Source organism: Lolium rigidum, chromosome 7, assembly GCF_022539505.1.
Source record: "Lolium rigidum isolate FL_2022 chromosome 7, APGP_CSIRO_Lrig_0.1, whole genome shotgun sequence".
NCBI classification, from domain to species: Eukaryota; Viridiplantae; Streptophyta; class Magnoliopsida; order Poales; family Poaceae; genus Lolium; species Lolium rigidum.
In genome coordinates this window covers 96,392,303-96,413,493 of record NC_061514.1, presented here as the reverse complement: position 1 = coordinate 96,413,493, position 21,191 = coordinate 96,392,303, and the positions used below count along the sequence as shown (strand labels likewise).

Below are 21,191 nucleotides of genomic sequence, written 5' to 3'. Positions count from 1 at the left end.
TGACGAGCCGGCGGGGAGCAGCGCCGGCAGTGGCGATGACGCGCGACGACGCCGACGACGAGGGCGGCAGCGGCCCCTAGATAGGGTCTTAGCATAGGGCTAGCGGTAGCGGACGGGGCAATGTATCCCCCTGGTCTCTCCTTTTGAGAGCAATCAGCTCTTCTCTGTAAGAAATCTGGCTCATCAATGAAGAAATTCCCCAACTCGATTTTGCCGATTTCCTTTATGATAATTTAGCCGATTGTCTTCCCTCCTGATTCTGCCGATTGCCACACTGGACAATGCCCAACAAGCCGATGGCATCGCATCGGTCTCCCACACTAGATTTCGAGATAGATCCACCTGAGACCCAAACTCCTTGCCACACAAGGCCAAGCCTTACTCGCGCGAATCCACGAGATCTCACTCAAGATGACATGTTGGACCTAGCGGCAAAACTCCTGAAATAATGTCGGGTCTCCTTTTCCTTATTCTCTCCGAATTCCGCTCGTTCAGCTCCGACGGCCTTCCTTCTACAATAAACACCGTCTTTTGAACGAGCCGTCACGAAGAGTGGGCCCACTTTGACAGAGTTGGTTAGACCCCGAGGGCGAGCTGCCCCCGAGCCTCGGCCAAGGCGAGGATAAAGGACGGATCATCACCATTGAGATTTCGGGGCGGGCTCAACCTTGTCCAAGAGAGCTATCCCGCGAGGCCACCAGCCGATCACCTCCCTTCCGTTGAGGGTCCATACGGCCGATCCAAGCAAGCTATGATAATTTTGCAACATAAGCACCATTCTTTAGGTAACTTGTGGTGCGTAGTTCGGCCGATCCTAACTACATCGGCTCCCCGAGCAGCAGACCTTCAAGGTGAGCTGCCCCCGGGCCTTCAAGGTGAGAATAGCAGCGAGCCGATTACGTCAATCATCCTTGGTTTCCAACTCGCAACGCCGTATCAACCGATTCGAACAAATCGGCTCTTTAGAGTGAAGGAATTTCGGGACGAGCCGCCCTCCCCGAGCTTTTTCGGTCCAAACCTTGCGCCTTGCCGATCGGATCAGCTCATCATCTTCGGCAGTCGAAGCGACTTCCGGTGAGAACGTCTTCGCATTTCGACACCCTCCAGACTCTTGGAGGGAACTACCCCCCTGCTCTTAAGTCGATGTCTGTGCATCGGCTATGCCTGAAAATTTTCGAATTTTTTCGGCCGACTTGTATATCGGCCCCCATGTTCCAATACCCATCAACAGAAGATGAGATGCTTCCGTTGCATATCCTCGTATTTTATCTACTCGGTGCCCCCCGAGCCGATTCTGTCAAGAGAATTGATGGTATCGGCTCGTTGGATAACATGTTGAACCCGAGCGAGAATGGTGGGAGAGGATATTCACGGCCGATTACTGGAATCGGCCTCCACGTTGTTTGCTCAGTGAAGGTTTTGTAATGCTCCTTCACAGATCCTTGGGGCCGATCACAAGGATCAGCCTCGCCGACTTGCACATCGCTTGGCTTAAACTACATGGTCAGGCCAGTGGATAAAACTAGCTTAACCCTTCCCTTCGTCACATCGATGCGCTCGCAGTCGTCCAATTTGATGCCTGAGAGGGGTTCTTGGCCTGGTCTGCTTCCCATGCATTCATGCCGGCCGTTGAGACTTCAGCCGAGTCGTCGGCTTGGACGACCTCCACCTCATCACCATCCCACCGTATTATGCATTGGTGCATCGTGGAGGGAATGCAGCAGTTGGCGTGGATCCAATCTCTTCCCGAAGAAAACAGCATAACTCGCTCGTGCTATCAACGATAAAGAACGCCGTAGGGATGGTTTTTCTTCCTACGGTCGGATCCACGTTCGGAACTCCTTGTGCTTCGGACGCTTGGCCGTTGAAATCGCTCAACGTTACGTTGGTCTTGATTAGATCCGAACTCGAGCGTCCCAGCCGACGTAGCATAGAGTATGGCATGATGTTAACTCGCCGCTCCGGTGTCCACCGACATCCTCGTTTACGGTGCCTCCCATCAATATACCCTCGTAAGTACGGGGCCTTCGGATGCCCGTAGCTCCTGTCTCGTGGCTTCTCAAAGATAACCGGCCGTGGGCCGCAGATCAAGTTGTGCCACGGAGGTCTCGTCTAATCCTGGGGCATTGAACTCCGAAGGGAGGATAAACACCATATTTGTGCCAGCCCGATGTTTCATCATCGGCTTTTCTCTCGTTCGGGCGCCACTCTTTTCTTTGTGGCTGACCTTCCTCGTCCGTGGTTCGCAGAATTTTGGCGGCCGATCAGGCCGTGCCTTCCTTAGCGTGCGCGAGTGTAATCTTTCGCTTCTTCCAACCCTCGCAGTACGCTGGACTCTTTGCTTCGGGAACGGCTGAGCCCATCGGGGCCCCATCTCGGGCTGATGATATTTGCACTCTTCACCACCGTCCTCCAGCCTCCTCGAGATCTTCCATCCGAGGGGACTCAGCCTGCTTGTTCCGATGCGGGAAAGGCCCTAGCCGGCCGAACACGTACACGTTAGCGGCACCCTTCTTCCTTTGTTTGCATTCGGGCGGTCCTCGATTGTTGGCAATCGGCTCATCCCCGAGTCCCGGCAATGTTTGAAGAACGGGCGGTCCCAGTGCCTATCCATGTCACTCTGCCCCCTTGGCTTCCCTTCGGCGCGACGATCGTACCCGCTGTTGCTTCTACCATGTTGGCGGTACCCTCCGACCTCGGCATCAGACCGGAAATTCCTCTCACCGTCGGCGTCGTAGCGCCGACGTCGGTCGTGGTGTTGTTCGTATTTGTTGAGAGGGTGCTTGGAGTGTGGGCGTTGATACCGCATGCTCCCTATTACCCTTCTTGCCAGGTACCGCCTGTCCTCACTTCGGGGTTGGTCGCGCGGATCGGCTCCCTTTTCATCCTTGCCACGGGAGTGGCTGCTTTCTGTTTCCTCTTTGTCATGGCGGCTTGCGCATCCCGCCACGTTGACACCAAAGGAAAACTTTGGCCGATCTATGGGGTGGCTGAGATCCACCGTGTCGACACCGGGACCCGGACGTGGGTTTCTACCAAGCCCGATACCGTGCGGCCGGGTCTTCTCGGCCGGAGCCGATGAGTTCGGTTCCAAGGGTTGCCTTGATCCCGTCATGTTCCCTTCTGAGCTCCTTGGGCAGATCCCCATGCTTCAGAGACTTGGTGCGCTCTTTCAACGGGGTGGAGAGATCTCTCCCATCAAGTGCGCCTTCGGGCGTGGAGCCCCTCCCCCTGACGCCATGGGAGTGGGTTCGGTGGGAGGAGCCGAAGAGTGCGGCTTCGAGGATGGCTTTGATCTCGTCGCATGTGACTGGCGTGCCGTCCGCCATCTCGGATGCGGATGGCGATGTGGTTGATGTAGACGATCGTCCCACCGGGCGTGCCGAATGTGTTGATCGCCAAAACCCACCGGCGGGCAGCGGCCTTGTCAACACCGTAGAGCCGGGGGAGCCTAGAGCTGCGGCTGGCCGAGACCCCTCCGAGCGACGGCCCGCAATGCTCTTCTCGGTCACACGCGGCGTTGCGAAGTGCAAGGGCGTGCCACCTGACCTATACCCGGTCGGGAAGGTGATGAGGTTGCCTCGCTTAGTTTCTCCGCGGGGCATACATGTAAACGTTAAATACGAGCCTCGATCGGCTCTCAGGTTATCTCGTGAATCGGCTCAAAGAGCCGATCCACCCATGATCCGTACGGGGTGCACGAATACTTGGTGGTCCCGCTTGATCAAGATGAAGCTAATGAGATCTACGACGATTTAGGGTTTTCACCACATAACCGGATCATCCTACTCCGAGGTTGGGCCTTGCGGCCACGCACGGTGCTCGTAAGCCGATCCTAAACAAGGCCGGAAAACCAACATGAAGTTGATCCTAGGAACATCCCGTTTAGGACTTGCGAACGCCACCCTACGTGCCACTGGATCCTCCCCCCATTGTAAGGCCAAACTATTGCGAGATATTAAACTAATCCTTGTAGAACAAGGAGCAATCGTAACGGATCAGATCTACTAAATAATGATCAAGCGGGGTGCCGCCCCCACACCCGGGATAGGCGTGAGGACGGCTAGATATGCAAGGGTTGCACTACGTAAGCATGCTTAAACGAAGAACAATGCTAACCCTAACACATCTAATGATAACTACGTTGCTCGCCATCAAAAACGCTTCGATACGAGCAACGCATGAACAACGTGGGGCTTGTGCTGCCTAGATCGCAAGATGCGATCTAGGCAGCATGTCGCTACCTGATAGAAACCCTCGAGATGAAGGAGTTGGCGATGCGCCGAGATTGGTTTGTTTTTGGGGTTGAACGTGAGTTGTTGTTTATTCCATAAACCCTAGGTACATATTTATAGTCCAGCGGACTCTCTAATGCGGGCGTGCACTAAACCGTGCACGATATAAACTCTAACTTCTAAATCGATACACAATCTATTATACTAAGATACACGGGCTAACCAGCCCAAATTCTCCGTGCAAGGCCGCTTCATAGTTCTTTCATATGTAATCTTCCAAGCCTATCTTGATCGCGGCCCACCTCCTGATTTAGCCAAAATCTGGTGATAACAATCCCTGAGCCCACCAGGACAATTGTGACACCATCTGGTCACACATCAACACATCTCCACTAGCCACCTTGACGGACACAGGGTTGATATGTGTTGTGGGACACTGTAAGCGCTGCACAAATCGTTCATTGATGAAAGTGTGGCTACTTCCCGAGTCTACCAGCAGCAACATCACCTGGTTTTGCACAAGAGCACGAATACGAATAGTGCCATCACTATCACTCCCAGACACTGCATTTATGGAGAGAGACAATTCCTGAGCATTGGCAAGATCCTGCAATTCCATTAGTTCAAGTATCTCCTCTGGAATTTCTGCTCGATGATCTTCCATGGACAAAGCATGCACTTCTGCTTTCTTGGCACAGCGATGAGTTGGCTCGTATTTATCCCCACAGTGAAAACAAAGGTTGTTCGCTCGGCGATATTCACGAAGTTGGCGATCCTTCCACATATCCCTACTCCCCAATTTCAGGGGTGCACGAACGGTATCCTGGTTTGGCACTGCTGTGTCTGCTTTGTATGTTGCATTCTGTCGGGCTCCCCATGGTTTCTGTTGCCCTTGTAAATCCTGCTGTACATGAGCGAGCAACATTGCACGATTGTTGACTGCCAAAACCCACCGGCGGGCAGCGGCCTTGTCAACACTGTAGAGCCGGGGGGAGCCTAGAGCTGCGGCTGGCTGAGACCCCTCCGAGCGACGGCCCGCAATGCTCTTCTGGTCACACGCGGCGTTGCGAAGTGCAAGGGCGTGCCACCTGACCTATACCTGGTCGGGAAGGTGATGAGATTGCCTCGCTTAGTTTCTGCGCAGGGCATACATGTAAACGTTAAATACGAGCCTCGATCGGCTCTCGGGTTATCCCGTGAATCGGCTCAAAGAGCCGATCCACCCATGATCCGTACGGGGTGTACGAATACTTGGTGGTCCTGCTTGATCAAGATGAAGCTAATGAGATCTACGACGATTTAGGGTTTTCACCACATAATCGGATCATCCTACTCCGGGTTGGGCCGGATGGCCACGCACGGTGCTCGTAAGCCGATCCTAAACAAGGCCAAAAAACCAACATGAAGTTGATCCTAGGAACATCCCGTTTAGGACTTGCGAACGCCACCCTACGTGCCACAGGATCCTCCCCCTTTGTAAGGCCAAACTATTGCAGATATTAAACTAATCCTTGTAGAACAAGGAGCAATCGTAACGGATCGGATCTACTAAATAATGATCAAGCGGGGTGCCGCCCCCACACCTGAGATAGGCGTGAGGACGGCTAGATATGCAAGGGTTGCACTACGTAAGCATGCTTAAACGAAGAACAATGCTAACCCTAACACATCTAATGATAACTACGTTGCTCGCCATCAAAAGCGCTTCGAGTACGAGCAACGCATGAGCAACGTGGGGCTTGTGCTGCCTAGATCGCAAGATGCGATCTAGGCAGCATGTCGCTACCCGATAGAAACCCTCGAGATGAAGGAGTTGGCGATGCGCCGAGATTGGTTTGTTTTTGGGGTTGAACGTGAGTTGTTGTTTATTCCATAAACCCTAGGTACATATTTATAGTCCAGGGGACTTTCTAATGAGGGCGTGCACTAAACCGTGCACGACCAAGATTCTATCTCTTAACTAAAATACGATCTAATATATTACGGATACACGGGCAATTAAGCCCAACTTGGTATAAAAGGCCGATCCACATACTTCTTCTATATATTTCTTCACACCCATCTTCGATCGCGGCCCACCTCCGACTTGGTCAAATTCCGGTGATAACACATGCCCCCCTGGTTTTGGAAATAATATTTCCAAAATCATTACGTTTTTCTTTCGTCGGGTCATGTCATGGCAGAGCAGAACCATTGCAGCATTTTTTCGTCAAGTCGTGTCATGGCAGAGCAGAACAATTGCTCCGCACAATTTGACCGTTGTCTTTGAGTACTGCCTCCTCGAAAACTACTGTGGTATTGAATTTTCTCACCGTGGCCCTCTACAATAAACACCGTCTTTTGAACGAGCCGACACGAAGAGCGGGCCCACTTTGACAGAGTTGGTTAGACCTCGAGGGCGAGCTGCCCCCCGAGCCTTAGCCAAGGCGAGGGTAAAGGATGGATCATCACCATTGAGATTTCGGGGCGGGCTCAACCTTGTCCAAGAGAGCTATCCCGCATGGCCACCAGCCCGATCACCTCCCTTCCGTTGAGGGTCCATACGGCCCGATCCAGCAAGCTATGATAGTTTTGCAACATAAGCACCGTTCTTCAGGTAACTTGCGGTGCAGAGTTCGGCCGATCCCAACGAGATCGGCTCCCCGGAGCAGAGACCTTCAAGGTGAGCTGCCCCCCGGGCCTTCAAGGTGAGAATAGCAGCGAGCTGATTACGTCAATCATCCTTGGTTTCTAACTCACAACGCCGTATCAACCGATTTAGAACAAATCGGCTCTTTTGGAATGAGGGAATTCCAGGACGAGCCGCCCTCCCCGAGCTTCTTTAGTCCAAACCTCGCGCCTTGCTCGATCAGATCAGCTCATCATCTTCGGCAGGCTGAAGCAACTTCCGGTGAGAACGTTTTCGTGTTTCTGACGCCCTCCAGACTCTTGGAGGGAACTACCCCCTCTGCTCTTAAGTCGATGCCTGCTGCATCGGCTATGCCTGAAATTTTTCGAAAATGTTTTTTTATTTTTCGGTTTCGGCCGACTTGTATATCGGCCCCCATGTTCCAATACCCATCAACAGAAGATGAAATGGTTCTGTTGCATACCCTCGTATTTTATCTACCTGGGTGCCCCCCCGAGCCGATTCTGTCAAGAGAATTGATGGTATCGGCTCGTTGGATAACATGTTGAACCCGGGCGAGAATGGTGGGTGAGGATATTCACGGCCGATTACTGGAATCGGCCTCCACGTTGTTTGCTCAGTGAAGGTCTTGTAATGCTCCTTCACAGATCCTTGGGGCCGATCACAAGGATCAGCCTCGCCGACTTGCACATCGCTTGGCTTACACTACATGGTCAGGCCAGTGGATAAAACTAGCTTAACCCTTCCCTTCGTCACATCGATGCGCTCGCGATCGTCCAATTTGATGCTCGAAAGGGGTTCTTGGCCTGCTGCTTCCCATGCGTTCATGCCGGCCGTTGAAACTTCGGCCGAGTCGTCGGCTTGGACGACCTCTACCTCATCCCCATCCCACTGTATTATGCATTGGTGCATCGTGGAGGGAATGCAGCAGTTGGCGTGGATCCAATCTCTTCCTAGCAAAACAGCATAACTGCTCGTGCTATCAACGATAAAGAACGCCGTGGGGATGGTTTTTCTTCCTACGGTCAGATCCACATTCGGAACTCCTTGTGCTTCGGATGCTTGGCCGTTGAAGTCGCTCAACGTTACGTTGGTCTTGATTAGATCCGAACTCGAGCGTCCCGGCCGACGTAGCATAGAGTACGGCATGATGTTAGCTGCCGCTCCGGTGTCCACCGAGCATCCTGTTTACTGGGCCTCCCATCAATATACCCTCGTAAGTACGGGGCCTTCGGATGCTCGTAGCTCCTGTCTCGTGGCTTCTCAAAGATAACCGGCCGTGGGCCGCGATCAAGTTGTGCCACGGAGGTCTCGTCTAACCCTGGGGCATTGAACTCCGACGGGAGGATAAACACCATATTTGTGCCGGCCGATGTTTCATCATCGGCTTTTCTCTGTTCGGGCGCCACTCTTTTCTTCGTGGCTGACCTTCCTCGTCCGGGGTTCGCGGAATTTTGGCGGCCGGATCGGGCCGTGCCCTCCTTAGCGTGCGCGAGATATAATCTTTCGGTTTCTTTCAACCCTTGCGGACGCTGGACTCTTTGCTTACGGGAACGGCTGAGCCCATCAGGGTACCATCTGGACTGATGATATTTGTATTCTTCACTATCGTCCTCTAGCTCCTCGAGATCTTCCATCTGAGGGGACTCGGCACGCTTGTCCCGATGCGGGAAAGGCCCTAGCCGGCTGAACGCAGACACGTTAGCGGCACCCTTCTTTCTTTGTTTGCATTCTGGGCAGTCCTCGATTGTTGGCAATCGGCTCATCCCTGAGTCCCAGCAATGTTTGAAGAACGGGCAGTCCCAGTGCTTATCCATGTCACTCCGTCCCCTTGGCCTCCCTTCGGCGCGACGACCGTACCCGTTGTTGCTTCTACCATGTTGGCGGTACCTTCCGACCTCGGCATCAGACCAGACATTCCTCTCATCGTCGGCGTCGTAGCGCCGACGTCGGTCTTGGTGTTGCTCGTATTTGCCGAGAGGGTGCTGGGAGTGTGGGTGTTGATACCGCATGCTTCTTATTCCCTCCCTTGCCAGGCACCGCATGTCCTCACCACGGGGTTGGCCGCGCGGATCGGCCCCCTCTTCATCCTTGCCACGGGAGTGGCTGCTTTCTGTTTCCTCTTTGTCATGGCGGCTTGCAGATCCTGCCACATTGACACCAAAGGAACACTTTGGCCGATCTATGGGGTGGCTGAGATCCACCGTGTCGACACCGGGCCCCGGGCGTGGGTTCCTACCAAGCCCGATACCGTGCGGCCGGGTCTTCTCAGCGGAGCCGATGAGTTCGGCTCCAAGGGTTGCCTTGATCCCGTCACGTTCCCTTCTGAGCTCCTTGGGTAGATCCCCATGCTTCAGAGACTTGGGGCGCTCCTCCAACGGGGTGGAGAGATCTCTCTCCTCAAACGCGCCTTCGGGCGTGGAGCCCCTCCCCCTGACGCCATGGGAGTGGGTTCGGTGGGAGGAGCCGAAGAGTGCGGCTTCGAGGATGGCTTTGATCTCGTCGCATGTGACTGGCGTGCCGTCCGCCATCTCGGATGTAGATGGCGATGTGGTTGATGTAGACGATCGTCCCACCGGGCGTGCCGAAATGTGTTGACTGCCAAAACCCACCGTGCGGGCAGCGGCCTTGTCAACACTCGTAGAGCCGGGGAGCCTAGAGCTGCGGCTGGCCGAGACCCCTCCGAGCGACGGCCCGCAATGCTCTTCCGGTCACACGCGGCGTTGCGAGGTGCAAGGGCGTGCCACCTGACCTATACCTGGTCGGGGAAGGTGATGAGATTGCCTCGCTTAGTTTCTCGCGGGGCATACATGTAAACGTTAAATACGAGCCTCGATCGGCTCTCGGGTTATCTCGTGAATCGGCTCAAAGAGCCGATCCACCCATGATCCGTACGGGGTGTACGAATACTTGGTGGTCCTGCTTGATCAAGATGAAGCTAATGAGATCTACGACGATTTAGGGTTTTCACCACATAATCGGATCATCCTACTCCGAGTTGGGCCGGATGGCCACGCACGGTGCTCGTAAGCCGATCCTAAACAAGGCCAAAAAACCAACATGAAGTTGATCCTAGGAACATCCCGTTTAGGACTTGCGAACGCCACCCTACGTGCCACAGGATCCTCCCCCTTTGTAAGGCCAAACTATTGCAGATATTAAACTAATCCTTGTAGAACAAGGAGCAATCGTAACGGATCGGATCTACTAAATAATGATCAAGCGGGGTGCCGCCCACACCCGAGATAGGCGTGAGGACGGCTAGATATGCAAGGGTTGCACTACGTAAGCATGCTTAAACGAAGAACAATGCTAACCCTAACACATCTAATGATAACTACGTTGCTCGCCATCAAAAGCGCTTCGAGTACGAGCAACGCATGAGCAACGTGGGGCTTGTGCTGCCTAGATCGCAAGATGCGATCTAGGCGAGCATGTCGCTACCCGATAGAAACCCTCGAGATGAAGGAGTTGGCGATGCGCCGAGATTGGTTTGTTTTTGGGGTTGAACGTGAGTTGTTGTTTATTCCATAAACCCTAGGTACATATTTATAGTCCAGGGGACTTTCTAATGAGGGCGTGCACTAAACCGTGCACGACCAAGATTCTATCTCTTAACTAAAATACGATCTAATATATTACAGATACACGGGCAATTAAGCCCAACTTGGTATAAAAGGCCGATCCACATACTTCTTCTATATATTTCTTCACACCCATCTTCGATCGCGGCCCACCTCTGACTTGGTCAAATTCTGGTGATAACAACGATCCAGCGTCTCCGGGATTTGTGAAGCCACCGGCAGACGAATATCAGCTTTGAGCCCTTTCAGAAATTGAGATACCAAGAATGTATCATCATAATTGGGATTGTGGCTAGCTATTTTGTACACCAGCTCCTGGAACTTGGCACAATATTCATCGACAGAACCGGTTTGCTTAAGTGCCAGTAGCTCATCCATGAACTGACGATGATCATGGACTCCGAATTTCGCCTCCACTGCTTTGATGAAATCAGGCCAGCCTTGCACCACATGTTTGAGCTTGTAAGCCTGGAACCAATGAGCAGCGTTCCCCTCCAGGTGCATAGTTGCCGCCGTAAGCCACATAGTGGGATGTATGTTGCAAACTCTGAAGTAATCCAAGCATTTATCACGCCAAATTCGCGGAAACTCACCATCGAATTTGGGGAAGTTCATCTTGATAGGGACTTTGCCACTCTGGTGATCTCCTGAGCGCCCCGCTTCCCCGCCGCTTGAGGGGCCTCCTGGTTCTGGAGGTCGATTTGTCGATGATGAACCAGGACGAAATCCACCGCCTGCGGGCGCGCCTCGACCGACGCCCACGAAGGCGCTCCCCTTCCCAGCTGCGCGCGTGGTCTCCAACTCCACATCCTCCTCCTCCACCGATGGCACCTTCGCGCCACACAAGCGCGCCACCGCCTCCGCCGTGGCCGCCATGTGCTGCGCCAGCGAATCCTGCCGCTGTTCCATCGAATCCATGATGCGGGTGTGCTCCGACACGGCCCTGGAGTGGAGGTCCAGCTGCGACGCCATCTGCTGGTACGCTGTGTCAAGCAAGGCCACACGCGCATCCACGGACTCCATCTGCACATGGACTCGGTCCAAGCTCTCCCGAATCGCCGCCAACGCCACCTCTGTGCGCTCCGCCGCATCCCCCATGGCCGTGAGCACAAATTGGGTCTGCGGTGATGGTTTGGAGGGCGCCGTGGTGCTGGCCTCCGCTTGATCTGAGAATTGGAAAATCCCCAAACCGATCTGAATCTGATACCACTGTAACGCCCCTTGCCCCGATGGAGATCTGGGACGTGAGCTCTAGCTAGATACAAGGGGAATTGAATCAGTAGAGAGAAGGAAGAACACGGGAGAGAGAGGATAGCAGAGTTCTGGGATAGTTTCCTTTCTCCTTTTTCTTTCCTGCTCTCCACGTTACAGGGTCAACCAATATAAACTTGGCTGCCACACTCAGGCCTACACTCACGCGCTACACACACGCCTTCGAACCCACTCAACGTCGAAGGCGTATTCCTGGGTCTACGTCTTGACCAGCTCAGGTGTGACAGAAATCCCGTTCACCAGCGTGCCCTAACTCTCGCCGCCGAGCACGCAACCCTGACGCACGGCTCGCTCTCAGGCCTGGAGGAAGACGTCCTCCCGCGCGTCTCGATCTCTGGCCCGGAGGACGACGACCTCCCGCGCGTCTCGATCTCCGGCCTGCAGGACGACGACCTCCCGCGCGCCTCGATCTCCAGCCTGGAGGACGACGACCTCCCCCACGCCCACGCCAACTAGCTCGCGAACCTCCCGAGAAACACCAACCTCGCCGCCGAGAGATTCGCTAGGCAAATCACCGGAGAATCGCCGGAAACTTGCCGGGGACCCTAGATATCACCGCACATCGCGGACGGAATGGGAAGAGAAGAAGGGAGAGCGGCGACACGTCACGCGGGCCTAGGTGTGAACGGTTGGGTCTCAGGTGTGAACTGTCGGGTCCCAGGTGTCGGTCGGTCTGGACAGGGCTCCTCTAAGCATCGCGGGACGCCGCGATCTGGAACGTTTCTTTCGCATCGGACGGCCAGAAAAAGGATGCTCGGTTGAACAACCAGCATCCGAGCACTTATTAGCAACTGGGATGTCTAAATGGGTCAGGTCAAAAAAAAAAATGTCTAAATGGGTTGGGCCTAATGACGTACGCTCAGCTGGCAACCGTAAAGTCCTCCGGGTCTGGGAGCTTCCTCGTCACGGGTCAGCTTACATCGTTCCGCAACAGGAGCGATATTAGTACAATGGAATACCATGGTTTAGGTTACCGACGACTACGGAGATCAATAAATAAGTCTGTAGTACGTAAGCAGACACCACCATCACTATTCCGACGTGATTCTTGTACTGACGCCGTCCGTCTCGGTTAACCATCCACCCCGTCCGTGATCGCATGCCTCCCCAACGACAAACACGTTTCAGTACAATCGGCATTCGGCAGGTTAGGCCACTCTCCACTAAGAAATACTCGTAAGAATTGCTGCAGCAATAAACTACTCTGCAGGTGTCATGGTGAGAATACCGTACTCCACTCATCCACTGGTTCGTTTAGAAAATGTGGGAACTCTGTTTCGCAACAAGGTGTGCACATAACATTGGTGATGTGCGGCATTAGGTTAATCTGACAAGGTTTTGGTGGTATCCTTCATAGGGTAACCTTTGTACGCACCACCACTAGCTGGTGGTAGTACCCCTAAACCAGCCTTAAGAAATTCGAACCGGAGCACGAGCTAGTTAGCTATCATTATTCCCTCCCTTTACAATTAATTTAATATGTTTAGTTAAATTTAAAATTTAGCAAGTTTGACTAAGAATATAGGGGAAAGTATGAACAACCATAATGCCATAATCATATAATATGAAAATATAGTTTATGGTTACATCGTAGATGACGACATATTTTTAAGTTCTTGGTCAAGCTTCGTAAAGCTTGACTTTAACTAAACACAAAACACAAAGTAAATAAAAACCGAGGGAATGCTAGGCTAGTATATCAACGACTTCACTCCAATTGTTGGTCCCCTAAATTCCAGGCAGCCCTTAGTTCGCGCTAGGGAGACACACACACAAAGGAGGCGGAGTGGGCTTTCGACCAATCAGATGACTTCTAATATGCTAAGTACCCCCTCTGATCCATAATAATTGTCAAATTTTTAGTTTAAATTGGTTTTCGCTTTTTTACTTTAAAAATAGTGGCTACGTCAATTATTTCGTCCTCTTACAAGTTTCACTATATGTGTATACGACAACCTTATGAAAAGAGAAATAATTAAAGGGTTACCACTTGTTTTTCAATCTTTCTGTTTACATATCATGGATATCCAAAAATAGTTAATGAAATTATCACATATACTTATGAGTTGACAAAAACAAATCACTATGACAAGTTTTTGTAGTTACATATGGACAAACACACAACTCTTGTATTTTATTTTGGATTAGTTTCTCCGATTTACCATAAATTTTAGAATATGTCTGATCTGCCTCACCTGTTTTTTATTTTGGAAAATATATTCGAGATAAATTTCACATTTCAAGAAAAAGAGCAACATATTTGGATTTTTTAAAATTATTTCAGCGACATTTAAAAAAGTTGTGACTATCAACGATGAAGCTCTCTCGGTTTACTTTAGCGATCCTTATGCAAATAAAATGGCAAAGGTGGCCCATGAGGTCTCAAGTGGCCGACACTGATTCCTTGAGCTCAGCAACATGAGGACTTGGAGACTTCGTAAAAAGCTACTACCTTGCCGGTATTAGACTACATTGTGGTTATACTAATTTAGCATATCCCCAATAAAGCTATACTACGACATGCTTTGTCTGGCTTCGGTGATTCAGGGGTGAGAATGGCAAGGCGCCTTTGGCTTGTTTCGGTGATTGTAGTCGTCGCTAGACGGTCCAATAACCTATTTATAATAATTTTAAAACTTTTCAGTTTCTTTGTGTTTGTTGTTGTTGATCATTAATAAACCGGTTGACCTTTTCGCAAAAATGTTGTTTTGGGCTGTTTTGTGGCTCGAACAGAAACCATACATTGACCCATCCTTAAAAAATATCATGTGTACCGAATATTAGCCCAATTGACCTTTATATAACCAAGACAGAGGGAGGTTTTGGGTATCAATCCCCAACCCTTTTATGCCGCAATCCCCATTTCCTCCGGCGTCAAGTCGCCACCGACAATCCGCATGGCTCCGTCCACCGACATGGTGGTTCCCCGCCTTTAATGTCGTGTTGTTTCCAACACACGCAACGTCCGTGGCCTTCCTCCGACTACGATTAGGAGGCGGGGAGCTCCCGCGTGGCCGTCGCATGTCGCGGAGGCGGGAAGCTCCCACGCACTGCCGCCCAGTCCGCGCGGAGCCAAGTAGTGTCGCTTGTAGCAGGCGCGGAGGCAAAGCGAGGCTGGAATGCCCTCTCACAGAGCACATCCTGTCGTCCGTGGAAGAGGAGTGCTAAGCTGATGTGGGTGCGTATGGCGACAACGAGCCCGCATACCTCCGCACTGTCGAGGCATGGAGGCACTTGATTTGGCGACGACGATACTCCATTCCCTCGTCGCCGAGCACCTCGGGATCATAAAGTAGGTTAGGGTTACATCCTCGTAGTCCTATGTTAGGGTTAGGGTGGTGGTTTTGTTTGAACCACATAACTTGTGATGAACAGAAGTTGATCTTGTATGAAATCTAGCTCGTATGCATTTTTTCTTCTTCAGAAGTTGCAGTACGAAATTCAGTATCTGCTGCAGACGAAATTTTATACGGAAAACTCGTTTCGGATACCCAAAAGGACTTTTCCTGTGCTCTATGATCTGAAGAGAATAGAGTCACGGTCAAAGACGGAAAGAAGAGAAGAGAAGAAATAGTTTCGGGAACGGTACGCTGGGTCGTGGAAGATAGGTCACAACAACAAAAGCCCACGGTCCAAACCCTAATGCCTCTGCGCTCAATCCGCTTCACCTTTGTGCAATCCAGCCCAGCTCCGCAGCTGCACGCCTCCCTGAAAAACTGCAATTCTTCCTCGCGAGTCGCGACCATGGCGAATCTCCCGTCTTCACCGCCGATCAGGGATGACTATTCCCGATCAGCTCGCGTTTCGGCCCTCGACTCACGCCGTCGTGCACCTCGACCCCGCCCATCCACTCGCGTCGGCGATCCCACATCAGGTCGCCTTCGGACTAATGACTCGCGTCGTCCTGCGACATCGTTCCGTGTTTCCGGCTCCTGTAAGCCCTGTGCTCCTGCAAACAAGGAGGTAGAAGAAGCAGACAACGAAATCCAAAGGCTGAACGAGTTGCGTTTGGGAGAAGATATCAGCTACGAGGAGTACTCGGGTTACCTTAGGCAGTTGCGCAGCAAGCCTGATGTCGACACTTCTACCAAACTGGATGCTGTTCAGCTCAAGGAGCTTAACGCCCGCCATGCGTTGTATCGCAGCAAGTGTTACCAGGTTCGATACTTCGATCCGTAGTCTCATCATCCGGCGTTGCATTTCAGTGTTTCCTTCTAGTATTACGTCACTTTGTTCTATGTTGCATTTTTTTCGATAAAGGATGCTTTCATTACTTTTATAAGCAATTACATCCAGCCTCTGCATAACCAGGATGCACACAGCCGTTTATGTTGTCTCAGGTTCGAAAGTGATAAAAGCAAAAAACTAGGCGAGATACACATCAAGATGAAACATATAACGCCTAAGAAATAGGTGGGGCATCTATCCGTAGACTATGCTGCCACCCATGTTGGGAAAAAGTATCCCTCGCCGTAGCCTCCAACCGTGTACAGACCTCCGTAAACAGGTCTCGGTTCTCCAGTCGCTGAAGAGGTAACCACGAACGGAGAATACCTGTACATCTGTAGATGACCTGCAACAAAGAGCAATTTTTATCATTAAAAATCTTGTCATTTCTACATAGCCAAAGCGCCCGGATAAGCTGCTAGCGCCCCCACCCTAAGAAGCAACTTAAACCTTGAATCAACCCCATGGAGCCAATTACCAAAAACATTGGCAACACTCGGTCGGAGGAGTACGGGGTAGACGCTACTTGGATGACTGACCATATAGATCTCGCGAACTGGCACTGGAAGAACAAATGCTTGATTGTTTCGTCCTGTTGACAGAAAACACATCGAGTACTTCCATGCCAATTACGCTTAACAAGATTATCTTTGGTGAGGATTACTCCTCGACGAAGATACCATCCAAAATTTTTAATTTTTAATGGTATCTTCATCTTCCAAATCTTTTTATTATTATCAACTGGTAGATCAGAAAGAAGGATCGCGTTGTAGAAAGATTTCACAGAGAAAGCACCGTTGGCATGAAGGTTCCATCTAAATTCGTCCGGTTCGTCCGATAATTGAATATCCCCGAGCCGTTGAATTAAGGTATTCCATGCCGCAAGTCTTTGTCCAAGTAAAACCCGTCTGAACGTCACATTCGGGGGTGAGGTAGCCATTACAGTAGCAATGGTATCACCTTGACGACGAACAATCCTATAAAGAGATGGATACTTGTTCACTTAGGGGTGCGTTGTCAAGCCAAGCATCTTCCCGAAACGTATTTGTGCTCCATTTCTGATTGAGAAAGTGCCATGGCGAAAAAATTCATTTTTAGTCGCCATTAGCCCGGCCCAGAAGTGAGAATCCCCTGGTTTCCAAACCATTTGGGATAATGTCTTCGAACCGATATACTTTCGCCGAAGGATAGTCTGCCAAATCCCATCCTCAGTGAGGAGCTTAAACAGCCATTTTCCCAATAGGGCCGAATTCTTGACTTCCAAATCATGAACTCCAAGCCCACCTTGGTCTTTGGGACTACAAACTATACTCCACTTAACCAGTCGATAGTTCTATGTTGCATATGCGCGCTGGTTTAATTTGGTATAGGTACTTTGTTTGTACTTAATTAAATCTTGTTGTTTGTACTTTTTAGTTGTCACAACAAGCGCCCAAACACAAGATTTACTATGAGAAATGGAGAGAGTGTCGCCACCGTGACTATCTTGAGGATAGATTTTGTAAGTGCTGCGAGGAGGATAGCAAATTAGATTGGTATTTCCACCCTGATTACTGCAAACTTGCTGGCCTGGAGGACTACCAACGGCTCGTCCCTCGAAATTATGTACGTATATGTTTTTTTTAGTTGGGGCAAGATGTATGCATAAATTTATATTTTGTTGTGCCAGTATGACAAGCCAATGTTTACTCAGTCACTTGCCGCTAAAACGACATAATGTTGGTAAATCCCTGCGCCGGAGGGAACTTCGAGATGCTTTTCACATCCGCCTTAATTCTGATAATGCTCAGCTCCTCTAGGATTTGCATGTCCAACTCATCTACCTTTCCAATTAGAGAACCCACTTCCACAGGTTCTTTCAATTGCTTTTTGGAAGTCCTTCAGTTCTTGACCATGTTGGTACAATCTCGGTTCAACAATAAAAAAGCATCACTTCCGTGCCTCAGTTTCAACATGATGTACACTGAATAAGCATTAGTGCCTTTGAGATTGAATTCCTCAAATTAAACAAGCATATCTAGTTTGCCAGTAGATGGAAACTGCACCACAAAATATTTCATTTGGCCACAACTTTCAGAGACCGATTTGAATTCCAAATAAAATGCATCGTGAATCCGCCCAAAAGCGAAGCAGAAGTAAGGTTCCAGACACTACTAAGATCAAACCAAGTTTGGAAGCTCAGGAGGGCCTAAACATACAACCCACATCACTGATTTCAGCTGGTTGGGCCAGACTGATCTAGCGATCGTGACCAAGATCTCGGCCCTAACAGGTAGTTAATTTGTCACGACCCCAACCCTAGCCGCCACACCCACCGCACCCCCTCCTCCCGCCGCCGCCGCCGGTGGCGCCGCCGGGCAAAGCCCCGGTGGCGTGGCGGCGGCGGGGGCTCCTCCTCTGCTGCGCCGGGAAGCGCCCGGCCTAGTCTTCGCGTGGTGCTCTGGGACGGCGTCTAGATGGTGGAGGCGACGTCGCGTCGGAATAAGGATGCTGGAGCTCGATCCCCATCTCGGCAAGGCCACTTGTGGCGGCGCCGGCGAGCTGCTGGCCTCGGTTTCCTCTCAGATCTGCGGATCGGGGGAGGGTGGATTCCCGGGCACGGTCGAATTTCGACCATGCCGTGGAGTTTGCGGAGTCTGTTCTGGAGTCGGAGGAGTGCTGATGTTGTTGCCTTCTCCTCGGCCGGCCGTGGTGGCGAGGGAGAGGAAGGAGATGGCACCACTGTCTTCCTTTTTAGGGTTTGTGTTCTTCTGGTGGCCTGCGGCTATCACGTCTTGCAGCTTCTTCGGCCGGCCTTGGTGGCGAGGGAGGAGGCGGTCCGACGTGGCGACGCCAAAATCGGCCGGATGGTCGGGAGAAAGACCCTTCTTCCTCCTTGTCGGTATGATTTGCTGCTGCTGTTTTTCTTCCTCCTTGGCGCCGATGCTCGGAGGGAGTTCCTGGTTTGCCCGGGCGGATGGCCCGGCCGCGGTGCTTGGACCGGTCGGTTGACTCGAGTTCCCGTCCTTCCGGAAGGGACACTTTTCGCGGTACTCAAAGCCAAAGATGGCGACGGCTGCTGCGAGCGTGTTGGATTGGTGTCCATGCCTTCTCGGCACCGGTGTCAAGGAAGGAGGAAGCAGCGTGGTGGCAATTGCACCGTGGTCGAAGATGATGACCTGCTTGCACTTGGTTGTAGTTCTTTACTGCGGGGTCTTCTTTCAAGTTTATGGGATGATGACACGGGGCTCCGGAGATCTTCATGGGCTATGGTGGTCTTAGGGTGTTCTAGGTGTTTTTGGTCCTTTGTATTTGTGTTTCTCTGTGCTTGTAAGGGTCAACAACTTTGTATCTTTCCGTGATATGAATGCAGAGAAATTCTCAAAAAAAAAAAAGATCTAGCGATCGTGGTAGTCTTCCCACAAATCAAAATCATCACTTGGATCGGATCTTCCACTCCTTTCAGTTGTGTCCTTCGTCGCACTTAATAATATACAATAAAAAACAACTGTTTGAGTTATCTGTTGTTTGATATTATATCTTTTCTATTGTTGATTTCCTGTCTTACATTTCGATATAGGGTGGTTATGAGTACGAACGTTGGGATCAGTACCACAGGTATTGTCATAGCTATGAGATTGAACAAGAATATATCAAATATTGTGAAGAACTGTCAAAGAAACTTAAGGTATGCACCATAATAGATATGATAAGGTTACTCAGATGTTGATTTTTTTTTGTATTAATAAAATAAATTATCTCGATACAGTGGATGGAAGCTTATGTGCCAAACAAGTCTCCATCTATTAAGGTATGTCTGACTACACTAAAATCATAGAGGAGTGCCAACATGTCAATGATATATACTGTAGCACCATGATAATTCCTTTTTTTCAGTGGGGAAGAATTTTAACAAGAGGAGCTTACCAAGCAATCAAGATCGCTACCGACTTCTCCATGATGACTGGGGATTTAGCCTTTCCTGGCTTCTACGTAGGTTCCCTTACACACTCATGTTAATCTAAGGTAGGTTTTTAATATTTAGAAGTTAAAAAATAACAATACTAGCTGCATTCTTTTGATTCAGGAATGGTTTGATAGCATGACGTTTGATGTTTGTTACTACAACGAGTTAGATGGCGTTTTCTACGAGATTTGGCAGCGGTACACTAATGAGGTTAGCACTGTACCCCAGTCTTCTGAACAGATAAGCAAGGATTGAATGGTGGTATCTCTAGTGTTTTCATGATGCTGTTCTATTTCTTCCTTTGAACGATTTTCAGAGGACATTCAGAGATTCTTTGGATGAAGTATATAAACTTAATAGGTTCCCGTTACGCCAACACATAATGAGAGCTGCGCTGGAGAATGACACATTATGCTCCGACTTGGAAGAGGAGGTAATTTTTTGTCTCTTTGCAGATGTTTCGCAAATTCAACCTATTGTTTTTTTTTATCATGGTTATAGGTGTTTCACATGCTTATGTTTTTCACACCTTTTTCTTTTCAGTTTCTTTCTTGCACAACTTGCCTCAAGGAAGTAAGTACCGTTCACACTCTTTAATGGGATCCATCCGAATAATTGTTCTCGTGTCTGATGCCATACCTGACTGTAGTTTGCAGAGGATAAATCCCAGATTACAGAGGACAAAGCCCGCAAGTTGATTGCAGAAGCACTTAGAAAGGAGGTATTTTATTGTACAATTGCATCTCCATACATGTTCCAACAATATTTTACTTTACTGAAGATTCTCTTTTTGCAGACGCCAAAACCAAAGTTTTATGAGGACTATTGTAGAAAGAAAATTGATATTGCCAGAGCTATTGGATTAATTTCAAGATAGATATACAGGCGGGCTTATAGCGTTAGATGCATAAGAATAAGATGCCAGCAGCCATTTGTGAGATCTTGTATATACTGAATTGAATGATGTACTCGTTGCTACTAAACTAGCTAATTTTTCTAATTTACTTTTCCTATATGTATAGAGTTTGGGTGTAAGGGTAGACTTTTACGCGTGATGCATTGAAAGTATCTTGTACAGAGTTTAAGGGTGTGTTTGGTAGACCGGGTCACCACAGAAAGACTATCCCACCTGAGAAAATCTGACCTTATACAAGTTAAGCTGAGATTTACCACGTGTTTGGTAGGTCGGGCGTGCTCAGCCATGGTGAGGTAAGATGTTGTTTGGTGAGCCAAATCTGAGCTCAACCGTTCACACATAAAGCAATTTGCATAGAGGTTCAGAATTTTACACAAAGAAC

General features: G+C 50.2%; 1 protein-coding gene across 1 annotated transcript; it reads left to right on the top strand.

Annotated features, from left to right (window-relative positions):
• The first annotated feature begins 15,498 nt into the window (after positions 1-15,498).
• LOC124671704 lies at positions 15,499-20,770 on the top strand. Its single transcript, XM_047208046.1, has 11 exons — positions 15,499-15,594; positions 15,681-15,878; positions 17,364-17,552; positions 19,507-19,614; positions 19,696-19,737; positions 19,824-19,919; positions 20,014-20,103; positions 20,210-20,326; positions 20,437-20,466; positions 20,543-20,614; positions 20,690-20,770. Exons 1-11 carry the CDS (start codon positions 15,499-15,501, stop codon positions 20,768-20,770), a joined length of 1,119 nt encoding a protein of 372 aa, XP_047064002.1.
• The last annotated feature ends 421 nt before the right edge of the window (positions 20,771-21,191 follow it).

Excerpts from the sequence above, each read along its gene's own strand:
- LOC124671704 (XM_047208046.1), top strand. The coding sequence starts at position 15,499 with ATGACTATTCCCGATCAGCTCGCGTTTCGGCCCTCGACTCACGCCGTC. Across the intron at positions 19,615-19,695 it reads AACTGTCAAAGAAACTTAAG|TGGATGGAAGCTTATGTGCC; the intron begins GTATGCACCATA and ends ATCTCGATACAG. Across the intron at positions 20,327-20,436 it reads GCTCCGACTTGGAAGAGGAG|TTTCTTTCTTGCACAACTTG; the intron begins GTAATTTTTTGT and ends TTTTCTTTTCAG.